Source organism: Cyprinodon tularosa, unplaced genomic scaffold, assembly GCF_016077235.1.
Source record: "Cyprinodon tularosa strain WSP-4 unplaced genomic scaffold, ASM1607723v1 ctg1221, whole genome shotgun sequence".
Taxonomy (NCBI): domain Eukaryota; kingdom Metazoa; phylum Chordata; class Actinopteri; order Cyprinodontiformes; family Cyprinodontidae; genus Cyprinodon; species Cyprinodon tularosa.
The window spans coordinates 44,333-55,157 of NW_024038028.1; the positions used below are offsets into that span (position 1 = coordinate 44,333).

The 10,825-nt window shown below is 36.5% G+C and overlaps 1 protein-coding gene across 1 annotated transcript; it reads right to left on the minus strand.

Annotated features, from left to right (window-relative positions):
- Positions 1 to 2,290: 2,290 nt before the first annotated feature.
- LOC119777326 (olfactory receptor 1J4-like) lies at positions 2,291 to 4,650 on the minus strand. Its single transcript, XM_038276155.1, has one exon. The coding sequence runs from the start codon at positions 4,560 to 4,562 to the stop codon at positions 3,591 to 3,593; it is 972 nt and encodes a 323-aa protein (XP_038132083.1). The 5' UTR covers positions 4,563 to 4,650; the 3' UTR covers positions 2,291 to 3,590.
- Positions 4,651 to 10,825: the final 6,175 nt, after the last annotated feature.

The following is a 10,825-nucleotide window of genomic DNA, read 5'->3' on the forward strand; positions in this document are numbered from 1 at the left end:
ACTGGATTAAAGAGGTCTTACTGAACCTCAAACTTGAAAAAATCAGATATTCGCTACGTGGTTCTGAACAGAAATTTTTAAAGGTCTGGAAACCCTTTTTTATATTTTTTGATAACCCAGCAACATTGGTATAGTCCTTGATGGCTGTTTTTTATTTCTTAATTTTTACTTTCGTACTGTATCTGTATTTATTTTGAAACGTACAACTTCTCTCTGTGATCTGGCATGTCAGTGCAATGTTTTGCTTTCACGGTGACAGCTGGGGTGGGTGGGATATTGGGTTTCTTTATTGTTTTGTATTTTCTTGCAAAAAACAAATTCAATAAATATATTTAAACACGATAGATCAGTTTGTACATTTTTTTTGCGTGCGCAGTGAAATAGCTCACGTTTTTATACACGCAAACATTTGATAGATCCGGCCCATAGACGGCAGAAAGTTTTGTGTCTGTTGGCACCTGTCTCTAAGAAATTCTGAAAAGGAAGTATAAAAAGCTGCCATAGTTAGGTTTCTGATTTGAATTAAAGGCATATTTATGAAGATAGCCTGGACCTGCTGGAGCTCTCTCCCTGAAAACAGGGAGTTTTCCTCCCTACCGTCACTACATGCATGCCTGGTGTGAGGGATTGCTTTTTAGTTAATGAGTTGATGCAATCATCTGATTTTCCTTAGATAGAAAACTTTGAACCAATCAAACTGTCTGAAATGTTGAATTGTCTCTGTAAAGTGCCTTGAGACCGGCAAAATATGGTGGGCACACACCGTCTACTGAACTGAAAATGCAAAATGCTTTTTGGAAGATCTGCATCTACTCTGCACCTAAAACAGTTTGCATGTGTTTTAAGGCGTGCAAACCATCTTGAAATCAGGCCCCAAGGGTATTTACATTTTAGATCACTTTCAAATGCTCAAGTCTCTTTGCCGTTTTCCTTATTAGGTTATGATTTAGTTTACTTTTATTCTTATATTGTTTTTAGGATTTTGTGTTTTTCTGGGAGATCTAATTTTAAAGTTTTTTTGTACTTTTCACCTTCATAAATGTATGTCACGGAGTACTCCTTCTCAGAACAAACTCTGTACCTTCACAATGTATGTTTATTAACCAAAAATAAACCAACTGTATTCATAAAGCACTATAAAACCAGGCACAGTTTGACACATTAAATTGGTTTAAATAAATCAAAAAATCTGAAATAAATAAATAAAATATAGAAATAAGTGATCCAACGAAAGTAAAAACATGAAACACACCGCTGACAAGAAGGAAGTAAAAACAAAGTAACACCTGTTTAAGAGTAAAAGAGAAGATGATTCTATTCTACTGAAGACAGACATTTTGCAATTACAAACTATTTGTAATAACAAAGCCTTTTGGAAGTTAAGAGCTGCAAAACAGGATCTCCCCTGAGCTGCATGTACAACTGATATTACTTCAGAGCCTTACTCCCATAGCATTTGAGATTTCTCCCATTAGAGGTGTCTGTGGAGAGGCAAGGGATTTAGGCATCAGGGCTTGGTTTCAGCTGTGATTAATAGCGGCACTTACAGCAACACAAACAAAGCTGGTAGCTCAGGGGAGATTCACAGAAGGGAAGAATCACTGGAAGAATCTTCATTTTTTTTCAACTATTCTTTAAAATTAATTTATGTTTTTTTTTATCTCATGGCTGTGACACACCAATACTGTAGGTCTGATGTGAGCAAATCCAAGCCTCTCTCTGATTTTCAATACTTCAGGTGAGAGCCATAGGCTTATCAATATTTGTTAGGTCTTTTTGACCTGACAACAGGCTGACATTATTGGGCTGGCGGGAGAAATCAGGTGGACCACGGATGTTGACTGGTTTCTTAGCGTTTAGGAGTGGTATGTTGGAATGACCGTGACAAGTCCAACATACCTCATTGATTGGAGTGGAGGCATCACGCATACCATCTGTGAGTGGAAAGGAGATCTCGGCTAGAAATGGTCTTAAGGCAGTGCAAAGCAGGTTTATTTATACAACACAATTCAGTACAAGACAACTGCTTTACATTAATTAAACAATAACATAGAATTAAAATGAAATAAAAATAAAAAGCAATTAAAACAAATAAAATGGTTGGACCACAAACTTAAACTCTCTCTCTTCCTTAAATATTCATATATAGTAAAATGGTAACTGTCCTGTATTTCATATAGCACTTTTTCAGGTCAGAAGATCAAAAGCTGACCAAAGCGCTTTACAGTACATTTAGTCATTCGCCCATTCATGCACACACTCATGGTGGCAAGCTACATAGTAGGCACAGCTGCCCTGGGGCTCACTGACAGGAGAGAGGCTGCTGTACACTGGCACAACCGGGACCTCTGACCACCACCAGTAGGCCAGGAAGGTGAAGTGTCTTGCCCTAGGCCACTATGACACTTAAAAGCCAGAGCTGGGGCTTGAACCAAATATCCTCTGGTTGCAGAACAAACTCCTGCATTTAATGCCACTGCAGCAGCTCCAAAAAATACTGGAGCTCCTTATTAAGTTAATTTAAATCTTGATAAACACAGCAAATATTTGAGTAAAAAAAAAAAGCTACATTCCCATCTAAAAACATCTTTAATGTTCATATTGTGTCACAGAAACAGTCATATACCAGTTTTTAATCACAATTTTTGCTACTTGGTCCATGTTTGCTGCCTGAGCTTGACATTTCTGCTTCGACCTGCAGTAAATCATGCAAAATGGCGGACCAAGAAGGATACACTAGAGCCATCCTTCAAATTTTGAGAGAGGAAGACACATTTGCAGACCTTATTTGAAGGATCCTTTGAAGGATTTGTGAATATGGATGGGCCTTGTCGCTGCACTTTGTCTTAATTAGCCTTTAAATCAAAACTTTCGAGGGGGATTCTGCTGTTAAATTGAGACACACTGAGTACCTTACCTGTCATGAACCTCACAGCATTTCACTGTGGGAGAAAATGTATCGCGTAAGATGACACTGTCGTGGCCTACTCTTCTTTTGTCTTCTCCTTTTCCCAACAACTGAAGGGCCTTTGTAAACATTTTAAATGTTATATGTAAGGTAGAGGAATATAATAATTTAAGTTCTTGGTTTTCCCTGTTTATCTTAGCTAGAACTCTTATTTTATTTAATTTATTTTATGTACGTTTGCTTTATCTTTCAGATTGTTTGTTTGTTGTTTTGGAATGTGTCAACCCAGAAGCTAAAACAAGCTACTTCTTTGTGATTGAACTGAAAAAGAAATTTCAATATTTAAATCAAAGCAATGACAGGCAGCTTGGCAACAACTGTGGCTGCTTGGCAGGGATGGATGACCTTGATGATCAAGGAGATTCAAGCCATGATTTGGCTTAGACAGCTCTTGACATGCAATAACAGACACACACAAAAAAACTCAAAATAAAATGAGAAAAGCTATTTTTTATTTTTCACCCCTTTAAAATTAGGCCTTGTGATTTGTCACTTGTTATTTACAAACGGAATATGAAATCACATTAGCACAATAGTTTCTTCTGATATTGAGATAATCTTAAAAAATATATAGATTTTCAGGACCAGGTTTTCAGTTATACTTAAAAAGAAATAATTATGATTAATCATTAGCTGGTAAAACTTTAGCTTTTTGTCCAGTTATTCTGTAGACTAGTGTTAATAAACACTCTCTGATGTCTTTAGCTCTTAGGCAGTAGATAAGTGGGTTTATCATTGGAGGGACAAGGCTATAGCACATTATAATAACTATTCTCAAATCAGCACTAAATGTAATCCCAACTTGGCTAGCAAAATACACAAAACATCGAGGTACATAATACAGTGAGATAATAATTAACTGAGTACTACATGTAGACAGAGACTTAAAACATTTTTTTGGACCTACTACCTTACTTATTTCTATAAATATTGAGAAATAGGAGAAAACAATAAATGCCAAAGGTACTAACAGTGTAATCATTGCTCCCACAAAAGCAGGAAAAGAATAAGGAGCTCTGTCTGTGCAGGCCAGAACTGTTATTCCTATATGATCACAGTAACAGTGATGAATAACATTTGATGCACAGTAAGGAAGAGGATATGCTCTAATGACTAACATTAAAGGGAACCCCATAGTAATAATCCATGCAGTCATGCTGAGAATGTGGACAGTGTTTTTTTTAAGGACTGTTGTATATCGGAGAGGATGACAAATAGCAACATACCTGTCGAAAGCCATCAGGAAGAAAATAAAAGAATTAACAGAGCCTAAATAGTGTACAAAGTACATCTGGACAAAACAACCAGTAAAGGAAATGCTCTCTGACTGAAACCAGTATCTACTGATGATTTTAGGTAAAGTCGTTGTGCTGAAGAGAAGATCGCAGGCAGATACATTTAAAATTATGTAATACATTGGTTTGTGAAGGCTCTGGTTAGTTGCAAATAAGAAAAACACAGTGATATTTGCAATAACAGTCACCACATAGACTAAGAATAAAACAAATGAAGCAATACAATAATATTCTGGATGAAGTCCAGGAAATCCAGTTAGTATAAATGCAGTTACTCTGCTTTGATTGCTCTCTGACATGATGAAAATACCTTCAAAAACTCAAAGCATCTAAGAAAAAAAAGAAAAATGAAACTATACAAAAACATTCATGTATTTGATATAATTTATATATATTTCAACTGATTCTATAATTTTCGTTCTATTGAATAAATAAAACTAACTTAAAAAATAAGTAAAATTGCAATTAGCTGTTTCATTTCAAGCATACCTTTCACAAGAATTTGCAACACAGCTGTAAGTTCTTAACAGGTAGATGAATGCTCTAAATCCCTTTCTTTATTATACCTTTTGATGCAGGTGTGGTTATTTTTCATCCTCTTTGTTTTCTCCAGGGATTTCTGATGTTTTTTTTTTTTCTAGCTATGTTACATGGATGGTAGTTTACATCCTGAACATGATATGGGGTTTGATCTTGATTTGACTATTTTAAAGGAGGCGATACTTCCTCAAAATAAGTCAAGTAGTACCTTAATAACCTTGATTATATTAAGGTGACAGTAATTTCGTTGACAGTTATGTCATACTCCTGTTAGCAAGAATATACTCACAATTCTTTTCTTAATAACCGTTACTTTAGGTCCAAAAGACCAAGTTATTAGTTAAAACTTGAACAAGGTAATAGGCATAACTTTGGTCATAATTAGGGCTTAATTAGATCTTCAAAGATCCTACAAAACGAGGGCTAAATTGCATGAAAAAAAATGCAGAAAAGGCCTGTTGTGTGTGCAATGGATAAAATGTGAAAAACAATTTAGTCTCCCCTGTAATTAGATTAGTAAACTGTGTGTTTAACACTGTGACTGCTCTTCTTGTTAGTTTAAAAGTGGCCATAAACGTAACATTAAGTTTTAAGCCAAAGAGGTGGAGGTAATAATAACTATTAAAAAAAACATACAATAGGAATGCATGTTATTTATATTGCACTTTAAATATGAGTATTTCAAAGTGCTTCAAACAAAAGTAGAACTTAATTTAAAGATAAATGAAATTAACAAAGATGTAATCTAAAAATTCAGACATGAGTCATTACACCTCAAAATGCTGACTGTCAGTTCCTCCCGACCTCCTCTCACAAGTGTCTGGACAAGAAAAGAGCCCTGTCTGATGTAAATGATTTTAAAATGTGCTAAATAAAAAAAAAAATAAAAAACAGAACTGCACCTTCAATAAATTTCAAGATTAGTAAGTCCTTTTGTGGGTAATAATTATTACCATTTTCATTTTGAGGTCCCAAACATTTATGATGCCACACAAGTAAGGTTGTCCCAATGTTTCCTCTCATTTTATACAGGCAAATCGCTCAGTATAAATAAACATGGAACTAGGGCTGGGCAATGAACTAATAAAATCAAGGGAAAGATTGAAATCCAACCTGTTTTTTTTTTTAAGAAATACATGTTTTCTTTCATTTTTATTAAGAAGAAAAATCTAACAATTGGATTTGGTAGAAAAATTTCTCTATTTTTAAGCCATTTCGCCGGCTATATCTTGCACCAACTATCACGTTTAATCTATACATTTAAAATGGTTTATAAAGATGAGAAATATTTTTCAGGCACTCTTCTTACCTAATTTAAAAATTCTAGCAGTCGGAAGGAAGTCAATTTAGATGGGAAAATAAAAATAACACCCTACTGTATGACATATATCCATTTTGAATAAATCTATTTCCATATTTTGTCAGAAAAGAACATCTATCACTATTATTCCCACTTTTTATACATCAAAATATTGTGTTTGAGTGTGGGGGTGGGTATAGGGAGTGGGGGAATCTAGTGGTTTCATTTTATACTGCTATTTTTTGCACCAGTGGGATCAAGAAAGCGGGTTGTTTAAATAGGCCTAAAATCCTTCATTTGTAATCAGAATTTATTTTAAAACATTGCTACATATAAAGTGCGTTATCAAACAATAAAGGGAGATATAATAAATGCCATGTGCACGCGACTTTGTTCTTGACGGTTATTTACTTTATAAAATTATGTATGATCTACCACATGTTTGTAGCACCAGCACCCTATGATGGCCTGATTGTGTGAGCCAAAAGTGGATCTGGTGTTCCCACTATTCCCTTGGTTGCTTGCCAAGTTGTTTGACTCTGGCAGTCAGTGAGCGGCTTCCACTGTCACTAAAAGAGATTGTTCACAGGTTTAAACAGTTTCTTTGGCCAGGGGTAAAGGGTTATAAGTCAGGGAGGCTGACTTTGCAAATGTTGCGTTAAGATATGTTGACACCCAACACAAATTTCCCAGCTGGACTTAAAGACTCCCATGATATGACTTAAAGATTCCCATGTTGTCTCTATGTAAAAGCGCGGACCTGGAGAGGCGCTTAAAGCAGCACTGAGAAACATTTGTAACCTAATAAATCCTCTATTGAGTCCCTGTTTCTATCTGTATATACTCTGTATATGTTAGGGGTGGAACGGTTCACAAAATCCACGGTTCGGTTCGATTCACTGTTTCTGGTCACGGTTTTCGATTCGATTCGATACATGTTGATTGTTACACCGAAATTCCATAAAAAATTATGAAATTAATGAAAAAATCCCCCCAAAAATAATGGATTGTAATTATTTTAAATGATCCACGGAAACCCTGGATCATTTCCGTATGTTTTGCTGCTTTGAATTTAATCATCTGGCGCATGCTCTCTAACCTGACAACAGCCAGATGCATGGGAGCGAGACATGCATCTGGCTGTTGTCAGGTTACATGCTCTCTACCATCTCCAAGGAACTCAGAGGGGAGCAGACGAAGCCACAGTGGGCTGTAGGCTTTGCTTTGAGCAGCCGGTCTGGAGCGCAGCGGGGGTTGCTGACGGAGTATGAGGGATTTCGGGGTTAGCATGACATGTTGCTATTAGCATAAACAAAACGTGTTGCACAATGCTTGCACACTGTTGCACTTTTATCCACAACTTTCTTTCCGCTGTCATCGTAGGTCACTCTAAATGCAAAGCGCTCCCATACAGCAGACCTATAAATAGGGTGGCCATTTCTATAGCACCAAAAAGGAGGACATTGTGCGGCATATCAATAAATTACTAAGGTGTACATAAGAATCGGGTAAAGTCACATTTATAGCACAATTCTTAGTAGTTTAAAGAGGATGCTTGTGTAGCTGAATAGAACAAAATATTAAAGAAATGTAAAAAAGAATTGGTTCCCAGCATTTGTATTTATTTAATACATTGTGGTGTTTAAAAAGTGACAATTTTTTAACACGATTAATTTGCGCAGAACTGCTGCAATTGATCATAAAGCAGTTGTTTGGAAAAGAAGCTCGAGAAAGAGCTAGAGAATAGGACGATGCAAACTGCAAAAAGTGGCTGGAAAAGAGGAATTCATGACATGGCTGCAGCCTGTCGAGAGTAAAGATTATATCACCATGTTCTCTATCTATCCATATCTATATCTATATATATATATATATATATATATATATATATATATATATATATATATATATATATATATATATATATATATATATAAACTTGAGTCATGGAACTGTGCTTACAGCTCCTTATTTCATGTAAACTAATAACTTGCGTACATGATACTTGTTGATGGCATTAAAATTATTTCTAATAGCATTAAAAGAGCATTAAATTAGAGTTCCTCATTCCTGTATAAAACCTGTGAACGCTTAATTGAATCTGACATATTAAAAAAATCCCCATCATCATCCAGCAGATGTTCAGTTTCTGCTCAAATATTTTCTTTCTGTTGTGGATTTTTGTAACAGGGATAACTAGGATCATACATAGTTTGTATGAACTCTGTTTATTCTCTGCTTCCAAACTCATCATCTCTTCATCCATTCCTGCAATAAGAATTTTCTTTTAAAGTTGTGAGATTCACTCTAGAATCTCACAACTTCTTCCTGGTCTGCTGAAGCACCAATAGTCTGCATCCAATTATTTAATTAATTGCTCTTAGTTTTTGGGAATATATACAAACTATGCTCTAATTTCTAGATACCGATCTGTTTTTACTATAATTTATTTGACAAACCGGGTCTTCTCTACATTCTTTTTTCTGTTTGGTGCGATTGCAATAGCGGGTCTTGATCTGGACGGACCGGAGGGGAGCAAAAAATAGCTCAGCTCCGTATTTTGACGGTGAAGGACGGAGAAGACGTACGTGGGCGGTGACGAGCGGAGGATGTGGAACAGCTCTCATTGATTTACATGACAGACAAGTACTCCGTACGTGAGCGGGGCGGAGCGCTGACGGAGTATGTGGAATCTGGGGGTAAAGGAGGACAAATACACGTCCGGCTGGGTGCAGCGCCGGACGCCGGACAGTGCAATGAAAATCCGGACTGTCCGCCCTAAAGCCGGACATCTGGCCACCCTACCTATAAAGTGCTGCTGGCGCGTCTTCCAACGCCTGTTCTTTCCCACTCCCCAGTCCGACATAATTCTCCACAACAACTGATTTTTTTCCCTGATACACCCGGCTAAGCTGCTTCGCTTCTTCTTCTTTTTCTTGTTTACTACTGGCGGTTGGCTTTGGTCGCAGTACCGCCACCTTCTGCTCTGGAGTGTAATCGCTTCCTCAATGAGAAAAAGGAGCAGCGCATGAACCGAACGAAACACGCGCGAACCGAACCGAGACAGTCGAACCGAACGATTCTGACGGTTTTCATAAATCGTCCCCATCCCTAGTATATGTATGTACTCTGTATATGTATCAGATATATCAGTCTACAGCACTACCCATCTCTTCAGAAATTTTTTGTCCTGATAAGCGTCTTACAGCTGCTTTGAGAATGGCAGTGTGCTTTAGCTGTTAGGTGCAGGACATGCGGAGGCCATGGTGAAAAGGCAATTTCAAAAACGTTATTGTAGGGACAATACCACTGGAATATCACTTATCGCTAATTTAAATGTGTTACTCTTACCCTAATTCTATTTTACGTTTTATATACATTGGGATGGGCATACACACTGCAAGCAAAACCCTCCAGAGTCTGGTTGAAACATTCTAAGGCCCGTAGTTGTAATTGTGCCAGGGTACCACTTTCTTGTTATTTCTAGTTAATTTTATGGTTTTAGACCAGTTTAACCAGTTATCCACTTTAGAAACAAGGCACCCAATTACAGTAAGAATTTCAAGGTTTGCACCAAAGTACTGTTTAAGGCCCATATTTGTGGAGATATATGTGAGCAAACATCTATGTGGAGTCCACGCAAACTTGAGGTGGACCCCTAGCAGAAAGGTGTACACATAGCTAAATCTTTATAACTGGAAACTTTTGTCTCTTACTACAGTACTCAGGAAAGTAATTGTCACCTAGAAAAATAATTCATACCAAACAGTTTTAAATGTGACAGCGACTCTCTCTGCCTCATTGACCAGTGTGAGAAGAAATGGCACAAGGTTCCACACAACGATTTCTTTTCTTTTTATAAATCTAGAAGGCACAATCGTCCTATGATAGCATGGGAAATAAAGTCAGTTGTCATGAGAAGGCTAACAGTATGTGCACAGTCCATTCAAGTGTATGGTGAAGAGCACTCTGAATGACCTGCATATGAAGGCCCCTTGCTTTAGCTACTGCCCTTACTACTGTTTAGTATGCTACCCATATGTGCTTCAGAAGCTATATATATATATATATTTTTTTATATATATATAGTCAAGAAAGTTTTTATGCTGCAGTTTAACATCTTTATGAAGGTTAACATATAAAAGCCTTTTTTAAGTAGAAACTGACCTCAGATTTTTTTAGGTGGTTTTACAGAGTTTTTTTGCCTTTTCTATAAAATTAACATCAGCACAATGTTAGGCATTAATTTCCCTACAACCCCCAGAGAGCTCAATGGGAGTAATACCCAGATTTAATAATGCTAATAGCTTAGGATTCCCACTTGAGTAGACACGTGTATTTTATGGAAAGCCATGAGAATTTAAATTGTTGGTAATAGAGGAGTGCTAATATCCCCAGTGTTCAATGGAGGTCTCCGAGCATATGTTTTATTTTACCTGAGTGGATTTTATTAACCACACAGCTACTACAGTCTATCCTAGTAATAGGTGCAGATTTTGGGTCTTTTTTAAATTAAAAAAACAAGATTGAACTTACAGATTTTGTTATAAGTCATCATTAATGGCAGGAATTGTTTTAGAAGAGTAATAGCATAGTTAAATGGGTAGAATGATTTGTAATGTTTAACCACACTGAAAGGTCATACATTTTTCCATTTTAACCCTTTTAAATTAATACTCATTTCAAACCGACAGTAACATTCTATTAAACAAAATGTGGCCT

Coding starts and splice junctions, on each gene's coding strand:
- LOC119777326 (XM_038276155.1), bottom strand. CDS start 4,562: ATGTCAGAGAGCAATCAAAGCAGAGTAACTGCATTTATACTAACTGGA.